The 23,393-nt window shown below is 41.7% G+C and overlaps 1 protein-coding gene across 11 annotated transcripts in view; it reads right to left on the bottom strand.

Moving 5' to 3' along the window:
- Window positions 1-60: 60 nt before the first annotated feature.
- The window catches only part of LOC102683994 (NAD(P) transhydrogenase, mitochondrial-like), an 82,895-nt gene continuing 59,562 nt past the window's right edge, over window positions 61-23,393 (bottom strand). For 9 of the 11 annotated variants that reach the window (XM_015342906.2, XM_015342907.2, XM_015342905.2 and 6 more), the window contains 2 exons: window positions 17,201-17,367; window positions 15,737-15,826 (listed from right to left, as the gene is read on the bottom strand). In XM_015342906.2, the coding sequence (XP_015198392.2) occupies window positions 17,239-17,367 (129 nt within the window). In that variant the 3' untranslated portion in view covers window positions 15,737-15,826; window positions 17,201-17,238. Of the gene's footprint in view, window positions 559-866; window positions 983-1,893; window positions 2,013-2,865; window positions 2,948-4,432; window positions 4,593-5,397; window positions 5,578-6,101; window positions 6,263-6,935; window positions 7,170-8,117; window positions 8,314-8,421; window positions 8,568-8,748; window positions 8,860-9,431; window positions 9,594-10,000; window positions 10,155-10,767; window positions 10,960-11,618; window positions 11,753-12,489; window positions 12,678-12,789; window positions 12,879-14,066; window positions 14,155-14,715; window positions 14,934-15,596; window positions 15,827-17,200; window positions 17,551-19,957; window positions 20,083-23,393 lie in introns of those variants that run through there. The other 2 variants (XM_069190488.1, XM_015342883.2) reach the window with 2 other exon arrangements.

The following is a 23,393-nucleotide window of genomic DNA, read 5'->3' as shown; positions in this document are numbered from 1 at the left end:
TTTTTAGTGGACATTCAGTAGACACAGTTTTCTTTGTAAACAATACATTATACAAAAAACAACTTTATAAATCAACTTTATTATTTACAAAACAGTACATGCAGTTGGCTAGATCTCAGCTGTAAAGTATACATTTAGTACATTGTTTATACCTTTTCAGTATTTTTAGATCTTGAAGCACAACAACTCTGTTTGGCATTGCCTTTATATCTGTATCACACCCACAGGCCTCAGATTTAAGCTCTCAGTGATTGAATATTTTAATTCAATTAATATTCAGACTTTACCATGTTAGAATTACAAGTGCATATTCATTTAATTTAACATGACAGGAGCTTCCCTCCTCTGAGTGCAAGTGCATCACCAAACGGAGAGAGAAGGGAGTTTAGGAGTGTAGTTTAAAAACTAATTACTGTAGTACATTTCTCGGATTTTAGCCTGCAAAGCATCACACGTTTTCTTGGCATCTCCCAGCAACATAGCTGTGTTGGGTTTGTAGAAAATGGGATTGTCAACTGCAGCATAACCCACTCCTAGTGTGCGCTTCATCACAATGACCTATGGAAAACAAAGCTGTCAGCACCAATTCTATACTGTATAAGAACTTTATCTAGGCATTTCCATGATCAGAGAAACAGTGGCACCTCTAGTGCCCTGGAACAATGCAACTTTGATACCTCTGTTTTTATGGATTTTATAGACATTCTTGTCTTTTTTTTTTTTACTGCACATGCAAAGTGTGAATTATTGTAATCGTTTAAATCTCTGTGCTGTATGGTATCTAAGCAAGTAGTGGTAAAATTGAAAACTGATGATTTACCATGCACTGTGGTTTTAAAATGTCCTTGTAACTGTAAGCACTGTACCTGTTTCGATTTCCACACTTCTAAGACTGGCATTCCAGCAATGATGGAGTTAGGATCTTCCTGAGCTGCAGAGTTCACTGTGTCGTTTGCACCAATAACTAGTGTCAAGTCGGTTTCTGTAGTGACACAGAAAAAATAATTGCTGTGATTATTGGACAAACCATTTTTTTCCCTAAAAGCAACAAACTACATTAATCAAATTCGTACTCAATGTCATCAATCCCCCCTCTGACACACACAGCTTAAATGAAGCCATCTGTTTAAAAGTGTGCAGAACATTATGAAGACTGAAAAGCTGGCAGCTTTAAAGATGTATTGTGGCTCTGTAGCATTGCATGTTGAAACATAATTATATAAAGTTTGGCCAAAAATGAATTCACTCATAAAGCTAAAGATCAAAGATTTTTTTTTTTTATTTAGAAAGTGCAAACTTGTTTTCAACTTAATTCTAGATGTACAATCTCAGTTCATTTGCTGTGCAACCATTAAAAGATACTACAAGGCTGTGCAGAGCATAATACTGAAATACTTTTCAGTGCTGGTGTCAACTATCACAGAGCTAAATTATTACTAAGAAGTAAAATGTGGAATTTATCATCAGAATGTATCAACTTTACTTTTAAAAATTTTAATATCCAAGTTTAATATTTTATCTGAGCTTCAACGTGCACGTAACAGGAAAAAAATAGGCAGCAAGACGGAAAACGCTGGAACTAGCAGAAGCTATGAAAAGAATTGAGGTATCGTGTGTCTTTGCCTGAGTTGTTGGTCTTTGACACAGGTACTCCAACAGATGTTAACATGACATTCTTCTCCATGTTAATGTATGGCCACCAGTAAGGCTGAGAACAGGGTCCCCTTCAATTATTTACCTTTTTTCTACATCGTGGAGCAAATACTATACCACTAAAACACTCCCGCATCAAAATGTTTCCGGCATCGAAAACTTGGTTTATATCTGTAGGAAGCCCCCTGCACTGCAGGAGGAAATCGTGAGTGGGAAGTGTGAGCGATTCCTCAAGCTCACCTGGGAAGTCCTCATTGATCTCATCCATTTCCAGCACAACATCATAAGGAACTCCAGCCTCAGCTAGCAGCACATTCAGCTGACCAGGCATGCGACCAGCGACTGGATGAATGCCAAACCTGAAAATAATACAAAATTAGCCCTCCCAGTCTATGAATGATGGAAGACTAACTTATCAAGCCAAAAAATCAGTTCACATCCTTTTATTCTTCTATTTTCTGGCAAAGCAGTCATGTATAAGGGCCCGTGTCCAGATGCTCTTGGAGTCTTCTTTTTTCATTGCTGTCTGTGCAGAAATTGATATCTGGAATATGTGCGCATATGTACTTAGCACCTTGTTTAAATAAAGACATCATTTGATATTTTTGAATACAAGGGACAGATGTAGTTTATTATTTTAAATATGACAAGGTATATAGACATAAATATTTTAAAAAACAAGAATATGACATGAGGTATGTAGAAAAGTCCCACATACCATGTGTATTGTCAAAGTAAACATGCATTGTGCAGGTTTTTCATATGGAAGTGAAGCCTGGCTGTACTTTTTCAATTCAAAAATGAAGTGGATTGTTAAGCTGTTTTACTAGAATGTATAGATACCGTACTAAGTAATGAACATGCCATTTCTCGTTAATGACTACATGTACAAAGTGTTTCACATTTGTCCCTCACAGTATCACTTTTAGACAAAGACTTCTAGGACTTGTCAGGCACTCAAAGTGATATAAAAAAAAGAGTTGTGCCACTCCTCCAATCAGCACTCACTCTCCCGTAAGGCGCTGTGGAGATTGCAGGCTGTCAAAAAGATGAATATCTATAATGTGGGAGTGTCAGAGCACCATGTCCCCAGATTCTTGTTCTCCTCTATTCCTGCCTTCTTCTCAGCTGGTCCTCTGAACCAGTTATTTGCTTAGGAGCGTCCACCAGTTGAACTGCAATGAAATCGTTAAAACACACCAGGAGTCTTACCTGACTGCCTTGCCCTGTTCCCGCAACATTTTAACCATATCTGCAATAGGGTACTGGGCCTTCGCAGCACACAGGCCCCAGCCTGCAAACAAACAGGAGTCAAGACAAACAGCCTTCAGAAACACCTCTGAGAAGCTGAAAATATTCATTAAAAATTCTTATTTATAACCATGTTCAGTTGTGTTTACAACTTTAACTAAAATTTTAAATGTTTATGAAGCCAGAATAAGTTGTTTCTTGATGGACATTACTTCTTTTACTTCTGTGTTAGGCTGGATTTAATGAAGGGTATGGAGATCACTATACCATTCTGGCAATGTTTTAGGAGATTAAATAATGAAGGATATTGACACCTTTGAGCAGGGAGAAACCATAATCTCTTGCTTTAGAACAACCGTATCCTGTTTCTCCAATGGCTCATTGTAATTGGCTTCTTGGGTGCCTTTAATGATAGTGCACTTAAACTATGGGACAGCTTCCATGGGTTGACTTTTCTGGTCCCATCCACTCAGTAACTGGTTCAACACCTTTTAACCAGCTCTACCTTTTTCAGTAGTTACAGCAAGAATAAAGTCACATTTGTATTATGTACAGTATCTGCAGGAGTGGCTGCAGATACTGCATTAAGATTATTAAGAAAACCTCTTAATAATTTTCATGGTCATTTTCTTTTGCCGTCTTTGCTGGTATGGTTTCAGTCATTCTCACATCTGATGCGACAATATCGGGGTAAAAGCACTGCTCAGCTCAGTAGTCAAAAGCATGGAGCTCAGACCAATATACACAGCTTTTAATTTCTATGATTTTTATAATTAAACATGATCTTCTATAAACACTTCAATGAAGGCAATATTACTACTTGCTAACCCAATTTTTTCCATCTGAAGCAACGTCGGTGCAGTATTTTAATTGGCTGTACTACAGTACTCTTTTTAAAAAATTTCCAAGTCCTACAAAGGAGTTTAAACAGGACACTGCTACCACCTAGAGGTAAACTCACTTTGTCAGAGAGACGATTTTACTCCTGCCTGTTTGTACAGCAGATAGACAACTTATCATTAATGAAATGTAAAATTAATTTTGTAATGGACAAAGGCATCAGATAAATTTATCATAAAAAGAGACTGCATATTACGGAAAAAACGTGCAGGTGAAGACGTCTGTGGGTTCAAATCCTAGCTGTGGCTCTGCTGTTGTGCCTTTGAGCAAGGTACTTCATACAGATTTATCCAGAAACTTTAATGTTGAAATGGGCACAAATGCAAGTTGCTTTTGAGAAAAGCATCAGAAAAATGAATGAAAAATTGTGTTTCCCTACAGGGGATAATTTTGCATTAATTTAATGCAATGTAATTACAGTCTTCTGCCTGCATATTCTTATATTTTTTAATCTGTGCTTTTCTTCCACAAACACTTGGAAGATTTGACTGCCATTTGGACACAGACCCTGATGTTATGCTTGTAGTTTGAATGTCTGAACAAATGGAGAAAATTACAGTGGCGTGCCTGCAGCAATGTTAGCTACAGCAATGCAGTGGATGATGGGAGTCTATGACTCACTTTTTACCTGGGGTGATGATAATACTGCTGGCCTCCTTGATCATCTCCACTGACTGCTCCACATTGACTTCTGTATGTGTCCCGACTATCTCCATTGGCTTCCCTCCCCCTGTCGATGAGGTTCCATATCCTCCCAGAATCACATTAGGCAGCGACCGGTTCATGGCCTATGACAATAGTGAGGAAAATCAGAATAAAAAAAAATAATTCAAGTATGGTGGCACTCAGTCCTGGTCCTGGGGCACCCCAGTGTCTACTCCAGCAGTTCTTAATCAAAGGCAGATTTATTTCAATTTTTTCTTCAAGGCTTTTGGCTCTTAAAAATTAGGCCTTCAAAATCTGTAATTACCATGAGCCCTGTGCTAATTAGTGAGTTTCTGGGCTGCCCTCATTCAGGTTTGGCAGCAGAAATATAACCAACTGAACTTGAGCAGAAGGAAAGACACTGACTCACTGTGGAAGCTGCCAAAAGGTGCTTCCACCAGATACTGAATTCAGTGTTCTGAATTCTTAATCTACATATTTATCTGGGACACCATAGGGAGGGTCTGAATGCTTTTGCAAGGCACTGAATTTCTTGAGTTGCTTAATTAAATGGAAAAAAACTGCATTTGTCAAGCAAATTACATCGGTCACAAAAATGACAGCTAAAGTTCCATCCAAACATTTTTCCCTATTGGCCAGGGCTAGTCCGATGATCCCGGTGTCCCATGGCTTAAATTACAGCAGGACTCCGTGTTTCTCAATTAAGATAATAGTGTAATTGATGTGTTTCTGCTTCTAGAGGTTAGAAATTACAATACAAAATTCTTTAGACCGTTTTTAGCTCAGCAGCTGTAATTAGTAAATTAAATAATCAAGACCTTTGTTGGAGCAAAAACACTAACATCGCTTTACACAGAGCATGGTAATTAAGAGGAAGCTGTTCTCAGCTCTTTGAGCAAAGCAGCTGGGCCTGAGCACTGTACTTACCACACACATGATATAGGACAGGATGGCCCCAGAGGACCCAATCAGCGCTCCAACAATGGTCATCAGGTTGTTGTCCAGCAGAAAGCCCTCTGCACACAGGGCCCAGCCAGAGTAGCTGTTGAGAACTGTGATTACAACTGGCATGTCAGCCCCTCCTATAGCTGCGGTCAGCGTCACCCCCTAGAGACACAATTCCAGATATTAATTTTGTCTAACATTAGTACACATGTATAACACTGGGCGTTTTACTGCAGCAATCAAGTGAAGTGACTTGCTCAAGAGTTGCTCAAGTTTGAACCCACAAATTTCAAGTTGATCTAATTACTGCACCACACCTCTTTCCTGATGCAGCGGTTGTGTGATTGCTCTGGTTACAGACCAGATGTCAACATTAATCTGAAGATGCAGCAAAGATACAGTGAAGTCTATTGGTCCCACACACACACAAACAGTGCGAGGGCTGACTGTTAATACAGGACTGTCATGCGTCAGCTGATGTTACCTATATTTCAATAAGTCTTGAATGGTCAGTAAAAGTTACACCAACAAAGGAACAGAATAAGTGGAATAATATCCCTGTTGTGTTGTGATGGGAATGTTAATGCTCTAGAAACCCTCAAAACAAGAAAAAGACCTGTTCCCCATTATGCAATTGTGTAAAATATTTTGGGAAGAAAACCTGTCCAGCCCATTCCTCGTCTTACCATTATGGCAGACAGCCCTGAAACACCAATCAGGCAGCCCATGCCAGTGGTGTAGCTCGGGTCCATCATGAAGGGCACCATGCCGCCCACCGAGGCTGCCAGCAGGCTGGCGTTGAGATAGTGGCGACCAGGGAGGAGCAGGGGGGCAGAGTTCAGGAGCCCTGAGTCCCGTCAGCGAGAAAACATTTCAGAAAGACAATACACAGACACACTCAAAACAGAGCACACCATAGCTGAACGATATAGACAGCTTAATGCTAATCTCTGGGTATTACAGAAAAAAATCAGTTACTGGGGAAATTATGAATGCTCTCGAGTGACTAAAACATTTGGAAAGTTTATTGGTTACAGGCCACGGAGCTTTGGCAGGCGGGACAGCCTCAGAATCTGCTCCGAGTTAGCATAGCTCCACAGAGACCCACAGGGGGAGCTGTCTTCCAGCTCATGAAATTACATCAAAATTTAGGAACACATTGCATCTACAAAAGAAGCTGTACTTTACTTATGAAATAAAAAAAACACCAACAAAAACTACAACAAATCAATGATGCCTGAAACCTCCACAGTCCTTTCTTTTCTGAAAAATTCCAATTCGACTTTATATCTAATGGTCTCTTTCCAGAAAAAGCTGTTGTTTTGAGTCAAGTTTGTCAACACACCAGACAACAGGCCTAAAACAAATCTGAGCCATTCCTCCCAGCTGCAGCGGTTTCAAAACAATCATGTTTGTTGCAAGATCCTCTGGCGGTCCAGAAGAGACGCCACCCCCCCTCCCCCGCCCAAAAAAGAGGTACTTTTCTTTTGCTTAAAATTATATAAGAGATCGAAACGTACCTTGAAGCTTCCCATAGGCCACCAGGGAGCCGCTGAATGTGACCCCCCCGATGTAGGTCCCCAGGTAAGCCACCGTCTTCACCATGTTGGCTGCAGGGTGGACGTCGAGGTGAGGGTATTCGATCATGAACTCGGCAATACAGGTGAGCACCGCTGCCAAGCCCACCAGGCTGTGGAAAGCAGCCACCAGCTGAGGGAGGTCAGAGATCTCAATGCGTTTGGCAATGGTCAGACCTACCACAAGAACACATCGGATTTCAGCTCAAGACAAATCCTGGCTTTCTTCTGGGATATGTGGAGGTACAGCTCAAAGCAACAGCAAGTCAGCATTCTCAAACGATTATGGCACTTACTTGAAAGACATTATTACTAAAGGATCCAAAAGCTGTAAAATGCAGGATGATGGATAAAAATTCAAATCCACTGAAAAATGACTGCATTTAATAAAGGATAAGTACCCTTGGGTACAAAGTGGAAAACAGCATGAAGAGTTCAAAGCGTGCAAATACCAGAAAAAAACCAAAGTAACACTAAAGATGACCAAGCATAAGGAAAAACCCTGGGGACTGTCAAACTGAAGAAATCTGTACAGTATATTTGAATTGTGATTTCTCCCAGCTGCTTCAGATTGAGAGCAAAATAAATCCTCATTAATCATGCCTAAAACTAGTAACATGTTCACTGTGAGATTAATATGTAATCCATACAGTTAAAAAAAACTTTCCAAAATAAACTTCTGAATCAAAGTTTTTAAACAGTTAAAAGACTCTTTTGCTAAATGTCAGGAGTTCTGCACAAAAGCATTGTGCTTAACAGGTATTCTGGAAGGGGATAAAATTACAGTATCTTTAGCACATGCAGACGTCCTACAGTACTTAACTAATATTGTTAAGTTGTTAAATTGTGGAAAGGTGTCAGCAGATCGTTTTATTATTTTATGATTAAGTACAAATCCAGAGTTATTTGTGGTAAGTATTAGATTCTCTAACACGGGCCAAGCAAATTACTAATCAACAAACAACACGTAGATCCTAAATATCAGTTCCTGTAGGTGCACATGTTTGTGAACTAAAGAGATTAACAAAGACACAATTGTTAAAAAACACTCATGCCCAGATCCCAACAGAAGGTGTTTCGGATACAATCTGCAGAGACATGGAGGAGCTAAAATAGTGTACAGACCTAAGGTGCCTCCTGTCGCCATGGCCAGGGACATCTGGGAGAGTAACTCAGGGGATGGTTTAAGTGCCCCCAAGGTGGCAGCAATTCCCCCTGCCACGCCAATCATTCCTAGGGCATTCCCCAGCCTGGAGGTCGTCGGGGTTGAGAGCCCAGCTAGTGCCCCCACACAGCACAAGCCTGAGCCCAGATACATCATCTGCAAACAGAGGTCTGTCACATGGCTGACCAAAGAACGACATCACATGCACACTGCGAGGAACTGTAGGCAAAGATGCATTGTAAACTCAAAAAAGGATAGATTTACCTGCTCAATATTGTACCCACTGGCAACAGAAGCTCCATAACCACCCACAAACACTGTTCCAGGTAATAAATACAGGTAGTTGTATTCTGGGGGGTCTGTCGGGCGTTTGAACATGTCAAGCATCCTCTGTGTGATCAGAAAGCCACCTGCAGGAGATAAGGCATCAAGAACTTCAAACACAAGCAAAGGTTTCCTGTTCACAGACCTCTAGGATGATCATCATCGCTGGCCTACAAAGACTCAGAGAGATGCAGCTAGTGTGTAAACAGATAACAAGAATAATGGTTTAATAATGCGGTGCAAGGCTGCTGAGCTGAAGGGACGCACCTGCGATGTTGATGGAGGACACAAAGGCAGCGAGTAAGGCCAGAGTTTCGGGGAGGCTGGAAGGGGTATATCCTCCCCCCATCAGCACCAGGCCCCCCACAGCCGTGAGACCTGCGGGGAGTCAGATACACTGTAGTACTGCTTCTCACCACACTCCCACTGAGAATACCGAACATTCCTGACAACGAAGCATCTCCTGAATACAAAGCGAGATTACAGATTGTCTGGGTATCCCAGTATGGAGGGCAGGATATTCCTTTACTCTTCCACACACTACAGGAATATTACCCTGCAGCAAGCAAACTGGTGCAGATGGAATGACGTTCATAAAGTAAAAAAAACATAATTGAAAAATAACAGTAATATAAATCTTCTAATATGCACTTTGAATTGTTTATTAAATGTTAAAGCCATTATATACTGTATGTTGACCAGTATTTAGAAGAGTAGAATAAACATTAAAAACCTGGTGTTGGTGTAACAGAAAACTAAACTGAAGTGTCTGAACTGGTTTTAAAAAAATTGTTTAAAGGATTTAAGCACTAGGCTTTGGAATTCCAAATCACAGCAAATGGACTTAAAAAGCACATTTCAGTCACAGCCACTGTTTCCAGTGAATGTCTCCCTATCCAGGTTTCCACATGGAGGAGCCAGTCGGACATCGGGTTAGAGACAGTGCTTACCTGAAATCGCGTTAGTGACTGACATCAGTGGGGAGTGCAAGGCTGGCGTGACACCCCACACTGTGTGGTATCCAACTATCCCAGCCATTCCGAAGGTGGTTACCATCTGGGTGAAAGCAGCATTAGGTGAGGCCAGGCCCAGGCCCAGAACTCCTGTTAACCCTACAACACAGGAGAGCACCCTCATTCCCACTCACCTGGTATAGCTTTGAGACAGTTTCTCTTAAAAATTTAAAATTACACTATTGACTGACTGAGACTGAGTGGGCAGCCTAATGGGCAAATCAAATTTCTTCTTATTTATTTGGTTTACAATCTCCAAAGCACTGTACATTTATGCCCATTTCTACAGCTAAATGAAGAACCTTGATCAAGAGCTCAACTGCAGCGTCTCAACTGGGATTTGGACCCAGAACCACCCAGTTACAAGTAAGATTATTTCCAAAAATGCAGGATTAATCTGTAGTCCATTTCAGAGGGGCTTCACTAATACCTAATCAGGTGGACCTGAAAGGACAGGTCTTCTTACGGTCTTGAAGAGTGGTCGGTGTTTTGTTATGGCCCCTCACCTGCGGTGTAGACACCGGCAGAGGTCATGGTTTTTCTGAACGGGGAGATCTCTGCTAGTCTGTCTGCCTCCAGCTCGGCCACTGTCTTCTGTTTAGCAGGAGCGGGAGGCGGGACAGTTTTTGGTAAAGGGGCTGGGAAGAGAATCTTGCCTTCCTGAAGGACAACAGGAAGGAATCAGTCAGGTTTAATGCACTCCTTGGCTCAGTGAAAGCCTTACAAATCTTATTAATGTGACAAAATGTTTCATTGTACATGGGGATTGCATCCAGTTGACTACAAGCAGTGATGCATGCAACTATAGGGGATGTCTGTTCTCAAAATGTGTAACATTAAGAAGATTTATGCAAGTGATAGTTTTAGGAATTTCCTTCAGTCAACTTAATATTTGAAAACTACAGTATCTGGTTGAGTCATTGAGATTTTGGCACAACTACAGAACCTTATCTCATGCATAAATGAACTTCTTATCCACTGCAACTTGGTGTGTCCACCGCAGGAGACATTTCCACACCCTGAAGCCTTCGGCTCTTTGTACAATTTACAAGGTGACAATAAAAACAAAAAAGGATTGCCAAGTAATATTTAACAGATTAAGTTCCTTCAAGCACGCGGGAAGGCTTGGACTGGAGCGAAGCAGTAGGTTTAATTTATAAAAACCCGATATCTCTTGTGCTGCTGGTTAAGAAAAAGACATGCATTACAGCTCAGGGTTCGAGGACCAGTGGAAAGTCAACAGCTGGGACTTACAGGCGAGCAAGAAACTCACCTGCATGACTGTGGTGCCCCGGATGACGTGGTCAACTGTTCCATAATCAAACTCATTCTTGGGCTCAAAATAGAAATACTCCTTGTCGGGACTAATGGCTTTCAGCAGCTTCAGGACATTATTAGAATACAAAGTACTGGACTGAGTGGGCATTCTGCTGGGCAGATCAGAGTATCCTATATGCGTCACCCCCTGATAAAAGACATGGAGGTAAAAAAGGAGGATTACCAAGTGTTTGCATTGTTGTCTTACTCCGAGTGTGCATTTGTTTGTAATATATATATATCCAATTAATAAAAGACATCTCTTAGTATCGCCCACCACACCCATCTTTAATCAAAGGCAATGTGTGAAGGGTGTGACGCTGGCCTTTAAAACCTCCTTTTTGCAAACTGACATGATGGTTCTCGTTATGAAAAAAACAGCTGCACAGTTAAGCTATATGAATGCAAATTTGAATCAAGTGCAATGCCTTTATCTTACTCAGAGAAGAAAAAACAACAGCTACTGAACATCTGCTTCTGAATGTACTGCAGAACACAAGAAAAGCGTGATAAATAAAATGAACATAAGGAATATACATGAATTTAAAAGAAAGTAAGGGTAACATTTCTGGAATCTGGTGTTTTCAGATTAGTTCAATTAATGATTATCTTGGTACATTCATCCATTTCCCAACTGCTTCTTCCAAATCAGGGTGGCAGACAAGCCAGAGCCTAGCTCGGCAAGCACTGGGCACAAGGTGGGATACCAGGTCCTGTATCCCACATCAATGCTAACCATTGCACCACTGTACAGCCCTGTCTTGTTACAGTTTCCACCTAAGTGTGAAGCAAAATTTAATGTCTTACCTTGTAGATGTGCAGCTCTCCTGGTTTGGTGGTTTCAATGTTTCCCCCAGCTTCAGCAGCAAGATCAACCACCACTGATCCATCTTTCATGGACTCAATCATGTCTCTCTTAATGAGGATAGGGGCTCTTTTTCCTGGGAGACAAGCCGAGAAGAACAGGCTGGTCTAGGAAAGTCCTGCACAAACTGCTGAGATCTAAGATCTGTTACCAGCGCAGTAGGCTGCCTGCAGTCTAGATAGAAACCTCACAGATCACACAGCAAGCTTTTTCAGAGGTCATCTTACGTCACAACTAAGCTTGCTATTGAGGTAACAGTGAAAAAGAACAAGTTTGTTTGGTGGGAATGTAAAACACAGAGTGTACAGTTAAAATAATAAATGGAGGATTTCATGGAAGTTACTACTAGTACAGTGAAAACTATGCACTCATCTAGTTTATTTGTATAATAATTTCTCTGGGGAGTTTAGAAAGTTTTATGTGTTGTTGTAGAAAAAAACATCTCAAACGCGTTTAAGACTAATTCGTAATCCAGGCATCTCCAGCCTTGGTCCTGGAGAGTCCCAATCCAGTTAGTTCTACAGGTCACTTGTGGCTAATCATTAAAAAAAATCTGTCAGCTGTAGATGAGTCAAACATACAATGTGATCAATTAAGAGAACTCAGGTCCTTGCAGGCTGAAGAGTACTGAGATTTTAGTCCTCTATGATTTCCAAACTACTTTATTTTACCATCCACCTGTTTAAATGATCACAATACAATTGTCTTGTATCTTCACGAACTGATGTTCCACAGAACCTGCTGGATTGGGGCTCCCCAGGACCCAGGTTGGAGCCCCCTGTCCCGAGGACGCACAGAGACAAGAAAGGTCACCTGGAATGAGAGCAGTGCTGATAATGATGTCCACATCTCTACACTGCCTGGCAAACAGGGCCATTTCTGCCTGGATGAACTCCTTGGACATCTCCTTAGCGTAGCCACCCACTCCTTCCCCGGACTCGGCCAATTCCACCTCCAGGGGCTCCACGCCAAAGGACCTGAACTGCTCCAGGGCAGCCGGCCTGTGGGGCAGCGACAGGTTTTCAGGCCAATGTGGTCAGTGCACGCCCAGAACAGTGCTACAGGTAGTCCAGGTAAAACTGAAACCAACAGGTGGGCTCAATTCACGCCTACCTGGTGTCAAATCCTCGGACGACTGCTCCCATGGACTTGGCAGCCCCTGCAGCGGCTAAGCCTGCCACCCCCCCGCCAATTATTAAAACCTGGCAAGAAGAGAAAGCTCGCTTATTACTAGAGCAGGCTTCCTGGGTGTGTGGGCCAGTAACAGTGCCCAACTGAGGAGCCCATCAGGCCCAGCCAGCCAGCCAGCCATTCCATGACCTGGAGCTTCAGGGTGAGCCAGCTGTGACTGGAACTCCTCTGGGGAGCCCGGCAGAGTGCCGACAAGGCTCAGTTAGGACCAAAGACAACCGCTTCCACCCTCTCCCCACTGCAAAGAGGCAGTGCATTGAGGGGGCGAGCGGCGTGAACAAAGCCCGTTTTTCCAATTCAATTCAAGCTTTATTGTCCCCTAGGGGAAATTTGTTTTACGGCACAGTCAAATACAACACCATGACAAAGACACATCATCAAAAGGGAAGAGAATACAGTAGTGTTACAGAGGAAAAGAAACAAGAGACAAGGTAGTTACTTTGCATTGTTTAAGAGTGTAATTGCAGTGGGAATGAAAGATTTCCTGAGTCTGTTGGTTTTACACCTGGGGGCACAGAGGCGTCTCCCAAATGGGAGAAGTGTGAATTCGCAATGGAGGGGGTGAGACACACACTCCGTGATGCGTGTTTTGCAGGATGAGCGGGACATCAACCTTCTTTCAAGCGCCAGCGCCAGGGCGGCCACCGAACCGTACCATAGTAATTGAGTACCAGCCATTCCACATGGCACAGGGGGAGTGGGCATCAGAAAGGAACTAAATATCACGTCGAAGGGAGGCTGAACCGTTACCACTGCACTTGCTCTTGGCACATTCAGTGCCTTTGCTCAGTGGAATCCAGTCAGGATTCATCCCACAGTCCAAAGATATTCTAGTAGGTTAAGTGGTTTCTGGGAAACCTGGCCCTGGTGTGAGTGTGTGCGTGTCAGCGTCTGTGCGTGCCCTGCAATGGACTGGTGTCCCATCCAGATGGTTTCCTGCCTTGCGCCTGTTGTTGGCAGGAAAAGCTCCCGACCTGCCAACGACAGGCACACACCCAACCATGAATTGGAAGAAGTGGATAGAAAATGGATGGTTTGATGTTCTCTTGTGGCTACTTGAATCTGCCTCTCTTAAAGCATTCCTTTCTTTTTGTGCAGAAGTTCTCTCCAGAGTTTGACAGCACTGTGAAGATCTGGCTGGCACGGACTGTCACTCAGGGCGATAGTGTTACACAGTAATTAGACGGCGAGATCGGTACCTTGGCCGGAGGCACTTTCCCTGCAGCTGTGATCTGGCCAGTGAAAAATCTTCCAAAATGATTTGCTGCCAGGACAACAGCCTTGTACCTGAATGACAAGAGCATGCTTGAAGCGTGATTTACTCCTTCATCTGGGAGACTTTTAAACTATTTCCATATGAAACCTAAACAAGCCTGCCGAGTTTCAAATTTTGTCTTGTAGAGTAACTGTACTTTTTCTCCCCAAAGTGTCAAAAAAAAACACAGAGTTTGCAGAAGGTATCTGAACTCCTGTTGCTTTCACCCATTTGTGTCCATTTTAAAACGAGAATATTAAACTCGTGAAATGTTTCGGCCTGCCCGATGAATCTGATATTCGTTTGGAACCGTTTTTTTTTTTTAAACTTCAGGTATACATTGAGGCATCAAAAACAATGCAAATATTACTGGTAGTTTGGATGGGTTTTGAGCACACAAAACTAAAACCCTCACACAAAAAAATCCACCAGCAAAGACAAATCCTGGAAACCAGATAAATGTCCTTTCCTATTGATTTTCTTACATATTCAGTTCATTTAACTCATCTGGCACCCTGACACACTGCAAAGACGTGAACTACCAAGCATAGGAAGCCTGCAGTTTATTTCAGAGCCGTCTGGTTGTTACTCACCCTGCTATGTTAGCCATGGAGCTCAGGGCATCATATCCTTGAGCAATAGTGACCCGAGGCACCTGGTCCATTGCGAGAACAGTGGCTTGCTGCTTGGAGAGCTTCTCCATGAGGTCAGGATTTTGCGCTGGGTAGATGAAGCTCACAAGAGTGGCCTTTGGTTTGAGCAGCTCAGCTTCGTGTGTTCCCAATACATTATTAAATGTTGGAGCTCTTACCTGGGAAAGGCAGAAAGTTAAAACACACTGATGTTTTCATCAGAGTGTGTCAGAAGCATGTGTTGTACTCCTAAACCAAAATTTTTATCCAATTAACTTGCATTATATCATACATATTCATGACAGTTAGCCCCCCCCGAGCACAAACCCTGCCCAGGGTGCTTATGTGTGGAGTCTGCATGTTTTTGTGAAGAAACTGGAACAACACGGAAAACAAACAGACTCCACACACAAGTACCCTAGGCAAGGTTTGTACCAGAGTTAACCTAAGTCTCTAAATTGTGCTCTTGTGCGCACATATCCTAGAATGAGCAGATTTCCAATGATATATATGTGTAATAATCTCAAGCAAGCAGAAATGATAACAAGCTTCAGCTTATCACTGCAAGCAGTTTGTTTTATTAAAAAACATTTGTTGCCGATAAGGACATTTTTATAGGATCATTTATTAAACTCGCATTTTGTGGAAGAACTTGCAGATAATTATTTTGCGAGAGGATACCGATACAATTATTGCAATAACTCAGTGGAGGAAAATTACATCAGACAAACAAGTCTTGCTTCTGTTCACAGAGTACCTGTAAATGCAGGCTTTTTCCAAGCTGGTTCTTAATAAAACTAAATAAATGAACAATTAGGTAAAGAGCCATAAACTTGACTTGCCTTCAGAACAAGGTCTGAACCAAAAACAGTCTTTGTGTCCCCTATCTTGGCACCTGCTTCTCTGTACTGGTCGTCTGAGAACTTCGCCTCGTCTCCGGCGCCCGACTCCACCTGGACATTGAAGCCCTGTTTCACCAGGGCCTGCACCCCAGCCGGGGACACAGCCACCCTCCTCTCGTTCTTTGACACCTCTTTGGGGATTCCAACCAGGATGTCCGTGTAGCGAACCCCTGCACCAGAAACAAGGCTCACAGAATTTTCTCTCACACACATCTTTTGAAATGCTCATTTGTAGATCAAGAGACCAATTTTAACCACTACCTTTTTGCCCATTAGTTACCCAATTCCACGAGTTCCCAACCCTGCTCCCGGGAGCTCTCATTCCTGCTGGTTTGTATTCCAGTGAAGCTTAATTATTTATTGTCCTTTATTGAGCTATCAATTTGCTTGATATCAACATTTGCAAAGTTTTTTTTCCTCTACTTATTTCTGAATGTTTATGGAATAGTTAACAGGGAGCCTGCAACATATTCAAGAGCAGAAAACAAATAGTTCAATTTAACCCTATTAACTGAATTAAGGGTTAAATTTTGTAAAGGAGCGTGACTGAAAAAACAGCAGGTGTGTGGACCTCTGAGACCAGGATTGGGAACTCTGTCTCAGTCCATCTCACTACAGAGAGCAATTGGATACATTTGTATGTTTCTGCAAAATGCGATGGAATAAAAGCAGTGGAGCTCAATTAACTAAGTATTGGAAAAAAATTGATTTTAGACATTGTAAATTTGTTTTGCTAAACATCCTCGGACCTCAAGTAAGCATAAAAACAGGAGGCTTTGCCATATTCACACATGTCAACATGAGCACATTAAGGGCCTACATTTTCAAAAGTTGTTTTTTTTCCTCCCCACTTGTTAATATGAGCCACAGCGCAAGGAAAGAGAAAATTATCTTAAACAGACTGCACAGACCTCAGCCATCCGCCCTTGAGATTTTCCAGGGACACTCCAGTTTCACATATCTCGCCTTAATTGGCAGGGTGACTTAAGTGTAGCGAGACATTATTAGCAGCTGCTTGGCATTCTGCCCACCACCGATCCTGCAAGGGCCCGAGCAGCTTGTCAGCCTGCCTGGGAAACGGCCCTGAAACCCTCACTCCTTAATAAGCAAAATAAATAAGCAAACGAAAGTGAACTTCAGGTTGTGGAGCCTTGGAGCAGAGCTGGGACGCTGCAACAGCTGAGCACATATGGTCAGCCAGTATTGGAAGCAACAATGTCTTTCACCTTTGAGTGACCTCTCTTACTTTTAAACAGGGAATCTTGTCAAAATTACAAACCCACAGTTTTTCCTGTAACGAGAGGTAAAAAAACAGCCCCCTCAGCCTCCCTCCGACTGCTTAATTTTTTCCAGTCGTCTACAGAACTGCTCCTGACCTTCTGATTGTAATGAAAAAAACACAAAGAAAATCCTTAGATGAACCTGCGGCTCACTGGGTCTCTTTCCTGCTAGTAGAGGGAGCTAAAAGAGTCCGTCAGTGGTGGTGGACATGATTCAAAACACAAAGTTAGGACAAGTCTCGGACTTTGGGGCATTGACCTTACCTTTAGCAGTTTGATGGTTCCATAAGACGGGAAATGTCCTAAAATATCTTCTTCCAGGCGTCTTTGGCAGTGCGCCCTGGTGGAACAGGGGCACAGAGCAGCTGGTGACACAGCGCAGGAGGCAAGCCATGGTGTCGCAGACTCCTGCGGCTTCTAGTCCAGGTGTCCTGAAGGTAAAAATGGGAACTCAAACACAGGCCAGGCCTTCAGATGTCAACATGCCTCCCTGGCACTTCCAGATAACCTCCAGGACAGCCGTGTGACGTTGCAGTGCACCAGGACACAGAGAGATCACCCGGCTGTTTGCTACAGATCCGCGAGAACAGGAAATGTGACGGTGGTACGGGACACTGTGCCAAGCAGCACCTCACTGCAAGGACTGGGGACAGGGAGAACAAGCACATTCAAATCTTCCAGGCCAGAGGAAAAAAAAAAATATTCTTGGCCAGATAACAAATCTCTAGTCCCGGCACAGAAGGTGACCTTCGATTTCCCACCAGTACTGAAAGCGGTGAGAAACATAACAGTCATGTTGCACAAGCAATTCGCTTTTAAGAGCGTTTAAAAACAAAAATGGAGGAGCAAACCGCAATTTTTGCGATAAAGCTTTTTAACATTGGAAAGCTTGAATGCTTGTTTTCCAGATGCACCTGCCTTTAACCAATGACACAGAAGGAAGCCCTGTATTGAAAAGCAGGATTTTGAGAGGAATCGGGGCCTTTTTGAGCTGTATGAGACACTGATATGCTTACTGGTTTTGAGCTTCACAGTTGAATGAAAAAGATCTTGTTCAGCTTTATTTTCTAGTTCATGAGAACAGCACATTCAAAATATTTTCAGATACACAAATTACGACTAAACTTACAATGATCAAATAACAATCAGGCACCAAATTTAATGCAAATGCCCTGGTTCCTGCTGATGCATTAGAACTCAAAAGTGTTGATTTCAGTGCAACTTTGTTAAGATATACAACATATTCATAGATTGAGTTGAAAAGCAGAATCAAAACACTCCATAGCCTTCCAATCCATCAATATATAAACTGCACAGCAAAATGTTCAACTTACAGAGGAGTATGTTGCTCACAAAAATCAGGAAATTTCTCCAAATAAAAGCAGCATACATTTCTCTGTCTTTACCACCTGTTTTCCAGAAATAATGTGAAGCACAAGGAACATAAGATGAGAAGAAAGGGTGCAAAGGAGAGGAGGACATTCAGCACATCATTCTCATTTGGAAGTTTAGTAGTCGAGTGAAATTTAAGATCCCACCAGCTTTCTTGAGAGTGCCTGGCTAAGGTCTCCCAGGCGGCTCCGCAGGTGAGCTCTATGATGCCGGGTTCGAGTCCGGGTCATGTCACTAGACTAGCTAGCTGCGACTGGGACTCTCCAAGCCATGGTGCCCCATTCCCTGAGCTGTGCTGAGGGCAGGGAGGAGCGAGTAGGCCAGGGTTTGCTCTCCTCTCAGCTACACCGCGCTCTGTGCTGCCTCCTGGGTAGTCACAGGCTACAGTGCTGTCAGTGAGGGATGCACCTCTCCTCCAACTGGCGTCGAACCCCGAAGTACGGGGCTGTACTGCCTGTGACGTGTTAATTAACGAGCAGATTGAAGGCGGGGAGGTTGGAGGAGTCTGGTCACATCTCCACAACTCTCCCGTGTGCACTCAGGGGGTTTATAGCTCAAGCCATGACAAAAAACACACACAACTGGCGATTCCAAAACTGAAGGGATACAGCAAAACAGAACTGCAATTATTAAAATAAAATTATCCAGAGTATAGACCCCAGCCTGGCTGAGAATCATTCAATTCTTTGAGGAAACAAGGGTTTCCTATTCGCTGTCCTGTTAATTTCCTGTGTGGCTTTCTTTATGGAGTGTAAAACAGTCTGCCGACTGACTCTATCAATACCCCCAAGGATCTTCTGTACTTAATTGAAATCTCCTCTCACTCTCCTTTTTTCTAGATTGAAGAGATTTATATCTCTTAGCCTCTCTGTATATGACAATTCCTCAGTACCAAAAATTGTTGCTCTTCTTTGAACTTTTTCTATGGCTATAATATCCTTTTTGTGGTCATGTAACCAAAATAGAACACAACACTTTGAATAAGTCTCACTAATGCATTATACAGCTGAAGCATAACTTCATAACCACATTTAAATTCCACATTTTAGCTAAACACACAGCTCCAGTGTTACAGTGAATGTTTCTGTACCAGCAGGGAACACTTTGCACTTACAGTATCCATGTTAAATTTATTTATGTATCTGCCAAGGCCCTGATTTTCCTAAATCCCTTTGTAATTCCCTTGCTGTCATTTATGTTTGCCTCACACTCTATTTTTGTACCACTGTATGTTAAAGACATAAAAGTGCCTTGATTCTGCTCTCATAGTAAAAGTTGTACTGTTCACTACAGTTAAGACACTGTTATTTCATCTTTGGGGTATGCATACATTTTTGTTATAAAGATTTTATAAATAAATGTTTATTATATTTGCTGTAACTACTTCAGATGCAAAACTCGTTGTGCACTTAAATTTTGTTGACTTTTACAGAACAGAGAAAGTGTGAGCTCTCATGTCCATTTGAAACAAAGCTGATTACTCCCGGACGGTCAGGTAGAACAGCGTCGAGATATAGAGCCACGTAAGAACTTTTTCAAAAGCCCGACAGAAGAAACAGAAACATTTTGACTTCACTAGAGAGACGCGCACACATAAAACGGTTCACCTCAAATAGCTACAGTACTAACCTGGGTCGTGCGCCTTATGTAAAGTGTTGTTAAGGGAACCAAGTTAAATATTACACATTCTTTCAGCCGCAGTGACCTTCACGTTGACGCTGGTGCCTCAGAGTTTTCGATATTCAAGCTTATCGGCTATAAATAGTCGGAACACGTGACACCAAGTAGCTCTCCTGCCGAGTGTGAAACTGACCCGACAGTGAGTCCAAAGCAGCACACAACACTGCTAATATTCTTCATTCTCTTTGCACAATAAATCACGCAGACATTTTAACTTTGGTCGTCTCTTCATTTTTGCATCCAGCGGCTTCGGTTGCTTAGTCCATCTGAGTGTACATCACTCAGGTGTGCGCACTTGGTGTCACATAGTAAATCTGAATGGATTTCACCCACACTTCAGCTCTTTGCACACACACAACTGGTCCGTTTATTGAAAACAAAATTACTACAAAAAATAATCCTCATCATTTTAATATTAATTGCTTTAAGGAGACCTATTTTAAACTGGGTTATTTCTTACTCTGTGTGGGATTAGGGAGTAATTGAATTTAAATTACGTGTTAATTCATGAGCTGTTTTGATCATGTGTTAATCCAGAAATTAAAACGACCTACAATCAATTAATTAAGACTAAGAGTGGGAGGGAGTAACTAAATAGTTGTTAGATTGTTACTCTTAATGCATCAGGTATTAGTTTTACAACTGAAGAACATGAGTTATGTAGACGTTTGGATAATTTAACTCATTATAATAAGCAATATCTAAACAGGTTAAAAAAAAGAGGTATTATTGTGATATTTTGTGTGCAGCTCTACAGCAACGGCCCAGCCCGGGTTTCTCGCGTACTCACAGAAGATCCCCATCGCCATCTCCTGGTAACTTCGGGACCTACAGCGACTCGTAACGTGCATTTCTTTCATTATTAAATACTGAAACCGAACACTTCAAAATTCTTCCCCTTGACATATAAGATGACGACGACGTTAATAATGATAATAAACAAAAGTCAACCACGAAGCAAATGCATTTCCTTTAAAAAAAAAACCCGAATGAAATTTCACCATCGCTGTCTTCCAACTCTAAATAATCCACTATTTCTCAGTCCCTACCCGGAGAGTAATAAATATTTACATATATACGATTCATGTTCTGGTATTAAGGTTAAGATGTGACATTCTTTACAAGTCATTACTCATAATATTTCCAAAACTAATGGCCTCCTCGCGTTTGTACGACTATGTTCTGGTCACTTTATTAAAGGAACTTACTTGCAACATCTCAGGGTAGGGTAGCTTAGGGTAGATCTTACAATTAAATAATTACACCAACTGTGTAGGTGAGCGCTCAGATGGGAACAACGATCAAGGGATCTTACAGGAGCTCTGGTATTTATTTCCATTTTTGGTTGCAAACAAAACAGTAGTCTGCAAAACCCTCAATGGTGAGATTTTTTTTGGGGGGGTGGGGAGGGGAGAGCACAACAAGCACAGAATTAATGGGAAGCATAAAAGGTCGACATTGGTATAATCTGTAAACAATATATTTCTGTAAAACTGTATATATGTCAAATAACTTAAGGACAATTATTTACACATCATTCCTCAAGGCGTATAAAAAAGAAGAGTAACGTACAGTATGTATCAAAACCCATGCATCTGTATACAGTCAGGAGGTTCCATTCAGCAGAATACAGAAAAAAAACATTGAGAGCTGTTTTTGTGTACAGTAATGTATAGAAAATTACATTTTTGCACATTCCTTAAATATATTAATAGTAGCCAACATGTGGCTTGTAAAAGTTTGTTTTGAGTATTTACAAACAGTTTACATCTTTAAAAAATCTCATGAAGAGTGTATAAAAAACAAACTACATTTTCATCTCTTACAAATGTGAAATGTACTCCATGAGGTAATGCATATTAGGCATATAAGGTCAAGAATGTGTACATAGCAATCCCTAAATCTTAAAATTAATAGACAATATCTGACTGAGAACACATTTCAAACATGTACAGTACAGGAATATGATACATAAATATGCAGAATGCAAGACACTGTCTTTCAAGTGTGTTTCAAAGATAAATATGGATTTTTTTCTTTTGAAAGAAAACTAAAAAGGCACAAATTATCCCTTCAAAAAGAGACATAGAAATGGGTTCAGTCTTTAAGCAAAAATGTTTTAAAAAGTAAATATACTGTATGTATTCAAAATAGAACTAACCTGTGCATTCTAGAATATTTTGTTTTTGAGTGTTTGGCAGATGGTGACATCATAAATGTGCAAATTAAATAGGAATAACTCTGCGTGGTTCACACTGGAAACGTGCATGAGTTGTACTTTGCTTTTGGCTTTAAAAAAAATTACAAGCATTTGATTAAGAAACAAGTGCAGACAAAAATAGACTGTGCATAGGAAGATACACATTATCAGTGGTCACTGGCAGAACCTCACGCTGCTGTATAAGCAGCTGTGTGGAAAAACTGCTAACAGTGTGTCCACATGCTGTGGTCTACTAGTGTTTGAGCAATTCTGAAACAATATATTTGAAGAATGTTAATGACACTTCTGCCTTTACATACTACAGTACCTATTTGCATTGTTTTAAAATTCTGCAGCATCTTAAATTAAAATCAAGTCTCTGCCTGCAACATTAGTCACAATCAAGTGTATCATAATATCGTTTACCCTCAATATACTGTAAGTCACAATATTTTGTAATAAAAACAAAATCTTCAAGCATTCAGTATTTTGACATTCGATATGAGCTGTAGTATTTGGTGGGGTTGGATCAATCTTAGCATTATTTAAAATTTGCAGAAGGAAAGAAAAAGTGCACTGTTTCTCAAGCAGAACAAAAGTGAGCCTGGGGATAATAGTCTAGGTGTCTCAACATAAAAACTGCAATGCAGAACTGCACCTCAGCTACCTGGACACAGAAACCGCTCTCCTGCTCGTACCGCAGCCACACAAAGTGGATAAACGAGCAGTCAGGAAAGCACCGCGATGACGTCTGCTATCATTCGTTGACAAGATAAAGCCTCGAGTTACTCAGAGGACAGGTTAGTCTCCAAGTGCACACATGCACTGTCTGCAGCATGGAGAACTCACACCTGCATTGGCATACCAAACCATGTTGGCAAAGCAGTCTGACTTTGGTTTAAGTCATGGGCCTACAAATTCCCCAAACAAGTTTTTTCGGCCTAGCTGATATCCTGAGGGCCTGGGTGCTGTTCCTTGAGCAAGGTATCTATTCGGATATACACCCGGGAGTAAGAGTATGTACTAGGAGGGGAGAATGCAATGAATGCAACTTCAGCCACATACTGTACCTAAAACCTTGCCAAACAGTGCTAATCTGAGTGTACTGAATCTCCATGCAGGGTCGCAGAACAGGATCAGTGCCTTGACTGCAGGCGGTACAAAGGGCTCTGTGAAAGTACCCAG

This window comes from Lepisosteus oculatus, chromosome 5, assembly GCF_040954835.1.
Source record: "Lepisosteus oculatus isolate fLepOcu1 chromosome 5, fLepOcu1.hap2, whole genome shotgun sequence".
Taxonomy (NCBI): domain Eukaryota; kingdom Metazoa; phylum Chordata; class Actinopteri; order Semionotiformes; family Lepisosteidae; genus Lepisosteus; species Lepisosteus oculatus.
The sequence above is the reverse complement of the archived record's forward strand: the minus strand, read 5'-3'. Positions and strand labels throughout refer to the sequence as shown.